The sequence below is a fragment of the Bos indicus genome, chromosome 10 (genome assembly GCF_029378745.1).
Source record: "Bos indicus isolate NIAB-ARS_2022 breed Sahiwal x Tharparkar chromosome 10, NIAB-ARS_B.indTharparkar_mat_pri_1.0, whole genome shotgun sequence".
NCBI classification, from domain to species: Eukaryota; Metazoa; Chordata; class Mammalia; order Artiodactyla; family Bovidae; genus Bos; species Bos indicus.
The window spans coordinates 39,798,636-39,814,073 of NC_091769.1; the positions used below are offsets into that span (position 1 = coordinate 39,798,636).

The following is a 15,438-nucleotide window of genomic DNA, read 5'->3' on the forward strand; positions in this document are numbered from 1 at the left end:
ATTTTAGTATCCTTTTACATAGATCATATGTATAATCTAATCTTTATTTATTGACTCAGGCACTGTAAAGACATGAACGTCTTTGAATTCTTTATGCTTTAATTATTTGAAATAAATGGTACAATTTCATAGATAAATCTTTTTTTTTAGTATTTTAAAAGTCAATTAAAGAAGCAGATCTTTCTGAGATTATATTTTCAGCATAAATTCAAATGGTATTATTAATATATTCAGTCAAACACTGCCTACCATAGAGACAGATCTGGGTAGGAATTTGAGCTCTTCACAAATACTTGATCCTTATATTCCTTGCAGTACATAAAGATAATACTTGTTTGCCTTGTTTGGCCTCAGATCATGTCATAGGGCTTACTTTGGACAAGGATATTTGAACAGAAGTGATATGTGCTCCTTTCAGGCAGGATTTTAAAACCTGGTGTATATTTTCAGCATGCTCTCTCCAAAAAACAACTGATATTGTAATGATTGTTTTGTATCAAAATATAGAAGTACTTAACCTAGTATACCAATATTTGTGGGATACTAGATACTCTTGCCTGGAAAATCCCATGGACAGAGGAACCTGGTAGGCTGCAATCCATGGGGTTGCTAAGAGTCAGACACGACTGAGCGACTTCACTTTCATTTTTCACTTTCATGCACTGGAGAAGAAAATGGCAACCCACTCCAGTGTTCTTGCCTGGAAAATCCCAGGGACAGTGGAGCCTGGTGGGCTGCCGTCTGTGGGGTCGCACAGAGTTGGATATGACTGAAGCTACTTAGCAGCAGCAGGACACCTAAGGAAAGAGTGACCCATAGGTCATGAAGATCCCCTGGAAGAGGGCATGGCAACCCACTCTAGTATTCCTGCCTGGGGAAACCCATGGACAGAGAAGGCTGACAGGCTATAGTCCACAGGGTAGCAAAGAGTCAGACATGACTGAAGCAACTCAGCATAGGTTCATGTGCATGCACACAAGGAAAGGATAATACAAGTACAGAGGAGATAACATAATGGGGGAAAAAACCCACAAAATCATGTGTTAAGTGAAACTATTCTTATCAAAAAATCTTCTAGACTTTGTTTGTTAAAGTTAGGACCCTTTATTGCAGCACCTTATAAAAACATACAGTAAGTCCCGTACATGTGAATGAGTTCTGTTCCGAGGGCACGTTTGAAAGTGCAACTTATTTGTAAGTCCAAAAAAGTTGACCTAGGTACCCAATTAACACAATTGGCTATGTAGTACCATAATGCAATAGGTAGATAGCATTTTTCACACAAATAATGCATAAAAACAAAAACAAAACATTTTTAGCTTACAGTACAGTACAATAACTGGCATACGGGGGCTGGCATCAAGTGCACAGTTAAGAAGAGCTTCTAACTGGACAAGGGAGAGGGATGGAAGATGATTGAGCTGAAGGATCATCAGCTAGAGGAGATGGAGGGCAAGCTGCAATTTCATTCCTCTTCACCTTGATGACACAGGTTCTGGTTCCTTGCTGGATTCAGTTCTAGCTACCCTCTTGAAAAAAAAACCACAGTGACGTCTGGATAGGAGGTCTTTTTTTCTCATCATAGAATGACATCATAGCACTGGATTGCATTCTGAGCTACAACCTTTGTGTAGCATTCTATGTTCTGGTCCTATGCCTCAAAACTTAACAGTGCTTCCTCAAATAAAGAAAATCCCTTTGCCATTTCATGAATCATGAATCTCTTCACTTCTTCAGTTACTTCTTCTTCCTTTTTTCTTTGTCCTGTCTCTCGGCCTCTGCCGGGAGCCAGCGTGAGGAACTCCGCCTGTGGCAAAGGTCATGAGGAAGGAGGCTCGGCATACGCAAAGGCGGGATGGAGCCTCAGGAGTCCCCCTGGAAATTCTCTACCCCCAAAACCAGAGTCTGTCTACTTTGCTGCTTTGTGCTCTCACCTACACCTCTGACTTTATGGGGGGCTGTCCCCCACCACCTCTCTCTGAAAAAGTTAACTTATAGCTCCAGTTAATAAAGTTCCTGGGCGTGACAAGAGTGTTTCAACCTACAAACTCCTTTGGAAGTCCTCTAGCCTGCCTAAACAGGTTCTTCCAGCCACATGTGATTGTTCACAGCCTCCCAACTGTGAGAGGCATGAGATGTTCTAAACTGTCTAAATACAGATTCTTTTGAGCAATTAAAAGATTGATTAGAAATTGTATTGGTGAAGGGTTTTTCACTTGTTGGGCCAATGTTTGCTGCTAAGTTTCCATATCCCTTACCTACTTTGTCCCTGGCAGTGTATTGATTAATATAATTGGTGTATAGGAATATAAGTAGTAGCTTTACTGTTTGTAACCTTGGACCCTTGAGTTAATTCTTTTCTTGTTTTAGCCCACCACACCTTTACCCTATAGGAATGCAACTTTATCTAATGCTTTTGGAGGGTGGCGCCTGACTTTAGAATAATCACCTTTAGAGAAAAACAAGTCTTCTGAAGGAAGGGTCATAAAATGTTAACAGGCATCCTGGCCAGAAGATAATGTAAATCACCTAAACTTTTGCATATGATAAGTTTGCAGGAAGAAAGCCTGGCTTACTGCATGACTCTACCCCTTCCCCCATTATCCTCTATGCACAACTTAAGGTATAAAAAATACTTTGGAAAATAAAGTGCAGGCCTTGTTCACCGAAGCTTGGTCTCCCCATGTCGTTCTTTCTCTCACCTTCTGGCTGAATTCCCATCTGGACTGTGGAGGCTCATCAAGCCTACTAATTTTGCCTGGGCTTCTAAGATCTGACTGGGGAGGCCTTAGTGTCTCCTCTCCTTCGGGAGAACGGGAGGATGCCTGCAGCCTATGTAGGTGATGCAAATTCCTTATCTTAGAATTTTATTAGCTTTCCACGTAAACCAAGTTATTCAGCCTCTTTTCTCCACTGAATTTTCTCACTGAGCTATCCTTATTTAACCACTCTTTATATCTTTAATTCTATCATATCCTGATCGCTGAAGCCGTCTCCCCTTTGAAACCCCTGAATCCTGCCTGGGCTGGACCCTGGTAGGCCTCCACTTCCATCTGGTCTTCATCTGTAAGCTCTTCCAGTGGCACAGCATGGAGTTCAGTGAAGTCATCCTTTTGCAAACCTAGGTCCAGGTTCTCCCTGAGGGTCACTGAGCTGTTGAAGACTCCTCAACCACCTTCTCAAATCCACAAAAACAGTGAACAAACTGTGGGAAAAGATTCTTCCAAATCCTTTCATGGTGATGGCTGTAACTTATACCAAGCAAAATCAACGTGTTTCTGTGGCCTTGTAGATGTTACAGTCCTTCCAAAAGTGCCACAAAGTTGTTCCTGATTTGTCACTTGCCTTTACTGCCTGATGAAAAGCATGACATATTTTTTGAAAGTTTCTATGACTCCTTGGTCTCTAGGTTGGATACGTGATGCACATTTGCATCTTTGAAAGTTTGTTACTTTAAGGTTCATATGCAGGGACCTTATTGCATATGTTTGAATTTAGTATCTCTAAGCAAAGAAGCAACTAAGTAAATACAAGAACACTTCCTATCAATTTTTTATGTCATTTTATTAAGACACATATCTTTTAGAATAAATTTAAGCTAAGTATATTTAAAACATTAAAAAATATTGCATAGATATATTGGTTCTTTATTTTACATTATAAGATGAAACTTTCTTCAGATTTTATGTTTTTAAATTTCATCATTTTATACTTCCTTGAAAATATTTCATTAAATATATGCCTAATATTCATTTCAGTAACAGCTCATTTTTCTTTCAGTATAAACAATCATATTCAATAATATTTTCTTAACATATAAAAATAAGAAAACAAATATTACTATGTTTTAACCTAAGATTTTCTAAAGACAAGCACTTAGGTAGTGAATAGTTTCTTCATCTCTGCCTTCATGTTCTCTTCTTTTCTGCAACCTACACTTAATCATCAAATCCTTCTCATATTGCCATATGAATCTGTCTTCAATTGCCAATGCAGCAGCACTGATTCAGGTTGTTAATTTTCACTTGAAGTAAAACAACAGCTTTTACTCTATGGTGTCCCCTATTTTGTACCGTGATAGTGATTACTTGACTCCTCTGTTTTGGCTCTTCATGTGTCTCCCCACTTCTCTCAATGTAACGTCCAATTTCTTTGGACCAGTTCATATGGCCCCCCATGATCTCAGTCCCTTGTATCACCACTTTGTCTCTTCCTTCTCTCTTGAACTATCAGGAAAGGTCTAGATATACTGTATTATTTTCACTTCTCCAAATTTATCCATCTGGCTTTGTACCCAGGCACCTGTTAATTTCTCCAAGTCCCCTGATATGTGTAACTTCTCTTCAACCTTCTGGTATCAGTTTGCTAGTATTTCTTTCATTTAGCATTGCTCACATCCCAAAGTTAACTTAGGTTTCCCTCCAATGTTTTCTAGTAATACCTTACAACCACACTTATTATCATACTTATCAAACTATATTGTAGTTTGATATCTACTTGGTTGGGCTTTCCCTGTGGTTCAGTGGTAAAGAGTTCACCTGCCAATGCAGGAAACCTGGATTCGATCCCTGGGTTGGGAAGATCCCCTGGAGGAGGGCATGGCAACCCACTCTAGTATTCTTGCCTGGAGAATCCCAGAGACTGAGGAGCCTGGTGGGCCACAGTCCACAGCATCACAAAGAGGCAGACATGACTGAAGCGACTGAGCATGCCTATATCTACTTGGTTGACTATCTCCTCTTATGTTTGTTTGTTTTTCTTGTTTTTTGACGTGGACCACTTTTCAGAAGTATCTGTTGAATCTGTTACAATATTGGTTCTATTTTATGTTTTGGTTTTTTGGCTGTGAGACATGTGGGATCTTAGCTCCCAGACCAAGAATTGAACCTAGACTTCCTTCATTGAAAGATGAAGTCTTAAATAGTGGACCACCAGGGAAGTCCCTCTTCTCGTATGTTTTAAACTCTCTGAAGACAAGAACTACATCTTAACTTCTGTAAGATTAGTTCTGTACCTAAACAAGAGTGATAATACCTATTTTACAAAATGTTTTGATATTTAATATTATAAATATTTTCCTAATTTACATTTTTATTCTTTTGAATCTAATTATTCTATTTCCATTTATCATTAAAAAATTTAAAAAGATATGATCATACCGTAATTGAACAACTTATAAAATTAAAAGCTGAGGAGGGGCTTCCCTGGTGACTCAGTGGTAAAGAATCTGTGAGCTAAGGTCCATAGGGTCACAAAGAGTCAGACATGACTGAAGCAATAGCACATGCAAAGCAACTGAAGCACTTTGTTATATTTTGCATTTCTTGTTTGAACTTTTTAAAACAGAACAGAAATTTGGGGGAAAAAAAAACCAAAAACAAAACAGCAATCCATAATCAAGCAAGCATGCAGCAGTAATTTGATGTAATTTTATTGATAATTGTCACATTCAACATTTATCATTTGAAGGTAAAATTGTTTCAGATATAGCAGTTGAAATATTTTAACTGCTGAAAAGAAGACACATTTCTGGTATAGAAATAGTGTAGAAGAAATATACCATGTCATGGATTGGAAGAATCATTATAGTGAAAATGAGTATACTACCCCAAACCATCTATAGATTCAAAGCAATTCCTATCAAGCTACCAATAGTATTTTTCACAGAACTAGAACAAATAATTTCACAATTTGTATGGAAATACAAAAAACCTCGAATAGCCAGAGAAATCTTGAGAAAGAAGAATGGAACTGGAGGAATCAACCTGCCTGACTTCAGACTATACTACAAAGCTACAGTTATCAAGACAGTATGGAACTGGCACAAAGACAGAAATATAGATCAATGGAACAAAATAGAAAGCCCAGAGATAAATCCATGCACCTATGAGCACTTTATCTTTGACAAAGGAGGCAAAAATATACAATGGAGAAAAGACAATCTCTTTAACAAGTGCTGCTTGGAAAATTGGTCAACCACTTGTAAAAGAATGAAACTAGAATACTTTCTAACACCATACACAAAAATAAACTCAAAGTGGATTAAAGATCTAAGTGTAAGACTAGAAACTAGAAAACTCCTAGAGGAAAACATAGGCAAAACACTCTTTGGCATAAATCACAGCAAGATCCTCTATGACCCACCTCCCAGAGTAATGGATATAAAAGCAAAAATAAACAAATGGAGCCTTATTAAACTTAAAAGCAAAAGAGACACAAATATAAAGAACAGACTTGTGGACTCTGTGGGAGAAGATGAGGGTGGGATGATTTGAGAGAATAGCACTGAAACATGTATATTACCATATATTAAATAGATGACCAGTCCAAGTTTGATGCATGAATCAGGGCACTCAAAGCTGGTGCACTGGGACAACCCAGAGGGAAGGGATGGGGAGGAATGCAGGTGGGGGGTTTGAGATAGGGGACACATATACACCCATGGCTGGTTCATGTAAATATATGGCAAAAACCACCACAATATTGTAAAGTAATCAGCCTCCAAGTAAAATAAATAAATAAGTTAAAAAAAAAAAGAAATAGTGTAAAAATAAGTATGACTCCACATTTTAAAACAACTTAAGAAACCTAAAGAAATACAACTGAAAATGATAAAGCTAAAAAAATAGTAATTTATATTTTAAAATGAAAGGAAGCAATAGGAAATAGTTATCAATTCAAGATAAGTCTGAGACTCATTCTTGAAATTTGAGGGAATGTTCACTGAGAAGTTGTATTTTCAGGTAGTCATACTCCTATGTAAAGCACTGAATTAGTCATCAGAATTACCAAATACAAAGTTTAGGTTGCACATACCATAATAAAGTAACTTTTAATATCTCATTAATATGTTTGTTATTTAAAAAAATGTCTTAGAAATATATTCTAATGGAAGTCAAAAGGAACTGAGTATATCTTGCCCAGAAGAATTAAGAAAATATTTGCTTGCCATTTGGATTAGTTCTCAGTCTATGGAGTAAATCTTGAAACTTAATAGTGGATTGAGCACAATATTTTAATAATCACTGGATTTGGAAATGCATCAATCCAGGCATAACTAGATAATGCATCTCTTGTTGGAACTTAATATGTGTGTGTGCTCAGACATGTCCAACTTTTTGAGCCCGTGAACTGCAGCCTGGCAGGCTCCTCTGTCCATAGCATTCCAAAGAATACTGGAGTGGGTTGTCATTTCCTTATCTAGGGGATCTTCCTGACCCAGGGACCAAACCTGGGGATCTCCTGCATTGCAGACAGATTATTTACCATCTGAACCACCAAGGAAGCCAGTATTTATGAGATGATTAATTTAGTAAGAGTTTTGTTGACTGACTGGATAAGAATGTGAATATGATAACTCTAAGTATTTTAGTGTCAAGGTTTAGTAAGATAGGAACAGGGTGAATTGAAGTATTTTATTCAATTAAATATCCCCTATTCCAAAGATGAGAGTCAAAAAATCACATTCACTGTGGGTCTCTAAGACAGCGTACAAAAAGAAAACTATATAAAAGTCTAAAATCCTTCATTGTTAGAACCTGTACTGTATATGTTGCTGCTGCTGCTAGGTCGTGTCAGTCATGTCGTCTGACTCTGTGCAACCCCATAGACGGCAGCCCACCAGGCTCCTCCGTCCCTGGGATTCTCCAGGCAAGAATTCTGGAGCAGGTTGCCATTCCCTTCTCCAGTGCATGAAAGTGAAAAGTGAAAGTGAAGTCGTTCAGTCGTGTCTGACTCCTTGCGACCCCATGGACTGTAGCCCACCAGGCTCCTCCGTCCATGGGATTTCCCAGGCAAGAGTAGTGGAGTGGGTTGCCACTACCTTCTGCAAGTGTATATGTTGCTGCTGCTGCGGCTAAGTCCCTTCAGTCGTGTCCGACTCTACGCGACCCCATGGACGGCAGCCCACCTGGCTCCCCCGTCCCTGGGATTCTCCAGGCAAGAACACTGGAGTGGGTTGCCATTTCCTTCTCCAATGCATGAAAGTGAAAAGTCAAAGTGAAGTTGCTTAGTTGCGTCCGACTTTTTGCGACCCCATGGACTGCAGCCCACCAGGCTCCTCCATCCATGGGATCTTCCAGGCAAGAGTACTGGGGTGGGGTGCCATTGCCTTCTCCGAGAAACAGTTTTGCTTGTTTCTTAATTCTTTAGATACTAAAAAAGCAGACACTCAAATAACTTTTTTTTCTCTTTCCTGTTAAGCAACAAATGAAGTAAATAGTTGGGAAGCTAGTAGCTGTCTAAAGAGATTAAACAATTTCTTAGCTGAGCTTAAAAAGTACAATTTAAGGACATTAAGATTTTTAGAAAAATTTTTTCCATACATTAATTTTTTAACTTCACATGAAATATCTGTTCTATTTTTAAGTTTTTTAAAGCAGTGATTTCAGAATTCTAGTGCTTTTTTATAGACTGCAGCAACATTTATGAAAAGTATATAAGCCAATAATCAAATTCTAAAATAACTTTTCTCATTATATTTAAATAAAGACCATACAATTTAATCAAAAGAGTCAGCTAATTTTACCAAAAATTTGGAGGAATGCTGGGTATAGTTACCAAACCCACCCAGCAAGGAGTTTAATGATACAGTACTGATTTTATAATCTTAATTTAAGAATAAATAAGTTTCTAACAGTTTGTGGATTAAAGAAAAGGTGGGCTCTTTTGAACTGAATTTACCATGAGTCTTTAAGGGTCAAATTTACTTTTCATGCCTCAGCAAATCAAAAATGTGTTGTATAATTAAAGTCATGCTTGATATTAAAAAGGAAAGTACTTTTCATTAGATAATATAGATAATTTATGGATAAAAGAAATTATTTATATATATAGGCTCAAAATAAAAATATAGAGTAAAATAATGATTTTAAAATCATAAAGTATGTAATATAAATTAATAATCCGTTAAAAAAAATAGTCATAGTCAAAGACATAAATACTAATTATTAGAGAAGAAATCCTTTTTAAAAATTTATGTTGCTTAAATTTAAAATTTATTTTGTAGAAAAATAAAATTTGCTACATTCTTAACATCTTTAAACATCATCCAAGTTACATTGGTTACATTCAGAAGCTCATTGATTCAAAATTCTAAGTCTGGGACATGAAAAGGCCATATTCATGTCATATAAAATCTCCACTACAATAATCATCAGATCAGAATTAAAGAAGGATTATGTTAAATGCTAGTATTTGATTGTGTCTTAAAATAATGTTATTATCTAAATGTGCATACTTGAGGAAGTAGGAATCTAAATTTTCTACGATAATATAGAAAAATGATTTTACTTAATGACTTTGTTTCCTATTATTAAACAGAGAATATTCTTAAAAATTATATCAATTTCATTGTATCTAGAATGCTTCTGCCCTACGGTCCTCAACTTTGGTGTGCAAGAGGATCTTCAAAAGAAATGATGTCTACTGAGGCCATTTTTGCATGTTAAGATTTTTCATGAAAGGGTTAAATGTAAAGAATATGGGAGTGGAATATGGAAAAAGAGTAGTGTTTATACTTGATCTTTCTGTTCTTATAATATTTATATCTACAAACATTTCCTTTCTTTCACATTGGCAGGACAGTGGAAGGCCATTATTCTTTATTGAAACATCCCCAAAAGACAAATCAAAGTTTTTCTTCCATGGCAAGATATAGTGTCTGGGTAAATTACCAATTAAAATAGAGTATAACAAAAACAAAGCATCCTAGGAAAAAATAATACTCGTTTATAAATATAAAAGAAAATCATAACAACAAAGAAAACCAGAAAATAATGCTAAGGCAAGTAAAGAGCTAGCTTCAGAAACTGTAAGAAAAAGGATTGTTTTTTGAACCATGGTTTGTAACACTGGAAATATGTCTTCCTCTGGTGGATAGCATGAATCTCACAAACTTGGAAAGAATACTAGTAGCATCAGGCTTACTGATCCGATCAAGAAAGCTTTAAAGTAAGACTGATAGTGGAATAGAAAAATGTGAATCAGTAAAATGGATATTAGAGAAGACACTAGTTTTGAAATAAAAATAAGACAAGTGAAAAAAAATGGCTAGAAATTATTTTGTGAAAATCATGGCTTGGAATACTACTTAGATCCAGGATATACAGTGTTCTGAATTAAAGCTGAAATAAAAATACTACATATGTTAAACTCTTAAAATGCACTTAAAAAAAAAAACCAAAAACTGTTAACACATCCCAGGAAGATGAGTTTAAGAATTATCACAGATGTTTGTGTAAGGAGTACCTTGCATAAGGGAACCTGGCCTGTGGTACAGTGGGGAATATATTTTACTCCACACTCCAATTACCTGACAGGTATTATTATCTTTGACTTCCCAGGTAGGAGTCAAGGCTTCAGTATGTTTAGAAATACTGAATAGTACTCAAGGTTATATAAGCTCAAAATGACAAGGCTAGATTGGCTAGAATTGGAAGCTAGGTGTTCAAGAAATTCATAATTTCAGCAAAACTCAGTAAGGAGAAATTTATACACTACATGCATGCAAATATAATGCATTCTAGTGTAGCAGAATGGGGGGAAATTACCTAACTAATTTGTTCACAAGGATGAACACAGTGACTGGGAAGTGTGTGTCACCACATATCAGGGAGTTATATACTAGTTTTATGATCAGGAAGCAAAGACAGGGATTTACAGATGTTCATGTCAGGAAAGGAAAATTTTTAAAAAAGAGAAACTCTTTGGAAAATAGAATGGCAATCCCAGGAAAAAATATTACAGAAGATAGTGTATTAATAATGAGTACAAGATATGGACAAGAAGGAAGGCTTTAAATAGTTGGATCCCTCTTAGGAGGAAGTTTAAAATCTCTCCATTTGAGGGGAGGACTTAGCTGGTAACTTCTGTCAAATATGATTTATAGAGAAGGTGATTTGCATACATAATAGACACTTTGGGAATGAAAGTTTTAATACTTTTAGAATAAAAGAAGAGAATGATAAGTAGGGTTGGGTAAATTAATTCTGCAGATGTAACCAGACAGCTCTTCAGCATACAGGAAGCAAAGGGCAGTTACCCAGACACTTTAAGAAAATATAATGAAGGAAGAAAGTGAGAAATTAAAGATGAAATTCTGACTCAAATGTTGGAGAACAACCTATAACCAGAAAAAAGGAAAAGACACCTAAATAAAATGATTCATTTTTACATTGCAGTTTGGCATTGTGTGTTGTGTTAAGTCTCTTCAGGCATTTCTGACTCTTTGCGACCCTACAGACTGTAGCCCACCTGACTTATCTGTCTGTGTTATTCTCCAGGCAAGAGTACTGGAGTGGATTGCCATGCCCTCCACCAAGGTATCTTCCCGAACCAGGGATGGAACCTGCGTCTCTTATGTCTCCTGCACTGGCAGGCAGGTTCTTTACCACTAGCGCCACCTGGGGTCCTTTGTTTTTTAAAAAAATGTAATAAAAGATGAATATGATTGCCCAAATCATTGGGTAAAGACTTGGAAAGGAATGTGAGGTATCTAAAGTCAAGAATGTGCTAGGATGCTCTAAATACAAAAGACCTAAAACCATTAACTGTGTTGAGAAAGAAAAATAAAAAGATAAGCCAATAAACCGGGGGAGAAAGGGCTGCTGAACTTTTTCGTTTCTATCCTTCCTATCAAGAAAAATTACCATTAAATTCTAATAAGTATAATAGAACAATTTTGACATGTATTCGGTATTTACTTAGGGACCAAAATAAATAAGGGTAATAGAGAAAATTTCCAAGTGAACAATTCCTGCCTACCACGCCTGTGATCTGTGAATACTTAGACAAGAAGGATAAGAATATTTAACTTAATTTTAATGATATATCTTGCATAGTCTTTTATTATAACTTTGTTAACAAGATTAAAACAAACAATAGTTTTATGATTGTGAGACTGAATGGATTGGTGGTGATGGATCAATCTTTCTCTAAGCAAATTCAATGTTTTCTACTTTTGAAACACAAAATGCTATTGTATGATTTAGCTATGAAAGTGGAAAACACATTTTACAAATCTCTGCATAAAACAAAGATGTAAAAGAAAGCTAACAGCTTATATGATAGTCAAATAAATTTTCAAAAATGTTTTGTTATGTTGAAACAATCTTTCCAGATAACTTACTATATAACAGGAAATAATGAAAATACCTACATTTAAATTAAAAAAAAATATCATTTATAGCAGCAAAGGATAACTGAATTTAACATTGGTTCATTTGAAAAAGCTATGATATTTTTACAGACTCTATAATCTTCAGCTACGTTAGGAAAACACCCTACTTCATTGTTTTTTTCTCATTTTACCAAAATATTTCTATTCTTCAGATACATTAAATTAGCTTTTAAAAATCAGATATACTTTGAATCCCTGAGAATAAAAATATGTAGGATTTCTAGGAAATAAGACAAAGAATTACTCAGTGCAGGTAAATGTAAGCACATGTTAAATAAGTTTCTTTCATAGAAATTATACCATGTAATTTCTATAGAGTATCTAAATGATGAAGTATTCCAGAAAGCTCACTTTAGTATGTCTCACATCATAGTAAAAATGCATAAATTAATTTCAAAGATTTGTAAATAATTTGAAACAGTTCTTGGTAGTGTACTGTTATCTTTGATTTAGAAAAAATATGTTCTGAAATTCATTGAAAAATGATTAAAATTTATATCAACACATCATCATAACAAGAACTTCAAAGAGAATCACATAAGCACAAAAGAAGATAATTAAATTCCTCACCTGCCTAATACCCAACCGGTATGCAACAATCCGATCCACTGCATCAGGATTCATTTGAGTCCACTGTAGACTATAGGAGTACACACGGTGTCTGTTCTGCCACACAGGATTGTAGGTATCGTAATAGAATTCTGGAGCATAGGCCTTCCCTAGAAACAGAAAGAGACCTGAAATTACACAGGATTGTAGGTATCGTAATAGAATTCTGGAGCATAGGCCTTCCCTAGAAACAGAAAGAGACCTGAAATTACACAGGATTGTAGGTATCGTAATAGAATTCTGGAGCATAGGCCTTCCCTAGAAACAGAAAGAGACCTGAAATTACACAGGATTGTAGGTATCGTAATAGAATTCTGGAGCATAGGCCTTCCCTAGAAACAGAAAGAGACCTGAAATTACACAGGATTGTAGGTATCATAATAGAATGGAGATCTATTATTACCAAATAATAAATTATGGAGAATTTGAGAACAGATGCAAGATGATTTCCTGGTACGTTTGATGAACAGTGTGATAGGAAGAGAAGACCCAAGAATGACTACAAGTTTTTTGGTGTAAGCAACCAGAAGAATCGAATTTCCATCAACTGACATGAAAAGCTATGGGAGGATCAAATTTGAGGGGTCAGGAAATTATTTTTGAACAATTTGAATGATCTAAATGGAATCATCAAGTGAGCTACATTGGACTAAAATGTATGAGGGGCCAGGCTTGGAAATATAATCTTGCCAAATTTATATATGTTTAAATATTTTCATTGGAGCATAGTTACTTCAAAATGCTGTGTTAGTTTCTTCTGTACAGCAAAGTGAAACAACTAAACATATACATATATCCCCTCTTTTTTGGATTTCTTTCCCATTTAGGTCATCACAGAACAGCCAAAAACTTTATCAGCAAGTGAATGATAACTCTGCCAAAAAAAAATCAGTGAATATGACAATCTGTGTTTATATTATCCATGTCTTCCATCAGTAAATTGAAACTAACCAAACAAAACCTTAACAATGCAAGAACTTTGATCAATAACAAAAAGTTATTATTATTATTATTATTTTTTAAGATTTTAAGGATATGTGAGGTGTGTCTGTGCTCAGTCGCTTCAGTCGTATTTGACTCTTTGAGACTCTAGGGACTGTAGCCTAACAGGAGCCAGGATCCTCTGGCCCATGAATTTCTCCAGGCAAGAACACTGGAGTGGGTTGCCACACCCTCCTCCATGGGATCATCCCAACCCAGGGACTGAACCTGCATCTCCTGCATTGCAGATTCCTGTGGATTCTTTACCACTGAGCCACCAGGGAAGTCCCCATACATGAGGTACACATAGTGTATATAACCTACATAAACCATCTCAGGTTTTTCTTTTAATCGCCAAATTGAAAAATGTACAAATCATTGGGAATTATGGGTCCAACTCATTAATAATCTGAAATATAGACTTTTTACCCCTTATATTTTACCAATAATACATTTATTTATTAAATCAATATTTATTGAGAGTCTATTGAATGGCAAGTAGTGTTCTAGGCAATGAACAAAGAGGTATGGCCTTTGTCTTCCTAGAAATTGCTTCCATTTTCTCAGGCCTTTCAGATAGCTTTACAATTTTTACTGGATTTATGATTTAATAAATTGTAAATTATTCAACAGACTTTATTTTTTTGAAATTAGATTAAATATTAAATGTCCTCCTGAGGTTTTCCTCCTGGGTTCCTGTTTGCAGGGAATTTTCTTACCTGGTTTTCTTTTTCTTCATCATAAGTCACCTAACATCTAGGGATTGAACAAGAGCTGATTCATAAGAATTTATAACAGATAGTTAGAGAATGAATTTTGAAGACTAAGAATGAAATTTATGGTCTCTATTACCCTAGAGAGGTTTACCAGGAAAAAAATGTTAGATGAACTGAAGTTAATTTCTGATAAATTTACTAGTAAAATTAAATACATTGAATTAAATATATGAATTTAATAACATTTGGTAAAGTCTTACATCAACATTGTGTGCTTTTAAAAATGTTCTATGAATGTTCATTCATTTTAATTGAAAATGGATTATTAATTCTGTACAAATTATCTTGCATAGGAGGAAAAGAGCCATCACATTTATTTTATTGCTTTATTTTGTATATTTTTTACTTGTTACTAACTAAATGATAGTGCAAATTCATGTTCACATCACTTAGTAAAATCTAGATGAGAGGAACACAATATACTGAATGAAGGGATCAATACCCAAAATGTCATTGACAACTTGCATTTGAGACAAAATTTCCCAAACCTGTTGAGGAAGTACATTTGATAGAAGCCTATATAATGAGTCAGGGGTTTTGACTAAAAGTAAACATTCAACATGTATAAATGAAGTAATGAGCTGTTTAAGTGAATAATGTCAATATACAGTGTTTTCATTAGAAATTAGTGTCTAGATTGAATTGAGGAGGCAACAGTATCAATGGTTGGTTTTTCATTTATTGCTTTTTATTTTTGCTTTTTAATTGAGGGGAGCAGGGAAAGAGGGGATTGCTTTTGTAACTTAGCCAAGAGGGAAATACAAGGAGTATTAGATTTAGTGCTATCATTTGAATTTTCATTAAAAAAAATAGGATCAAATAGAAATCACAAAAGAATAAAATCATAACCAGAGGCTATTTAGCATGAAAAAGAAAAAAAAATCTCTCAAAACC

The 15,438-nt window shown here is 35.4% G+C and overlaps 1 protein-coding gene across 1 annotated transcript in view; it reads right to left on the bottom strand.

Moving 5' to 3' along the window:
- Positions 1-15,438, bottom strand: part of MDGA2 (MAM domain containing glycosylphosphatidylinositol anchor 2) — a 917,184-nt gene that overhangs the window by 86,702 nt on the left and 815,044 nt on the right. The window contains exon 10 of the mRNA XM_070797384.1: positions 12,749-12,897. Coding sequence (XP_070653485.1) covers positions 12,749-12,897 — 149 coding nt within the window. The remainder of the gene's footprint in view (positions 1-12,748; positions 12,898-15,438) is intronic.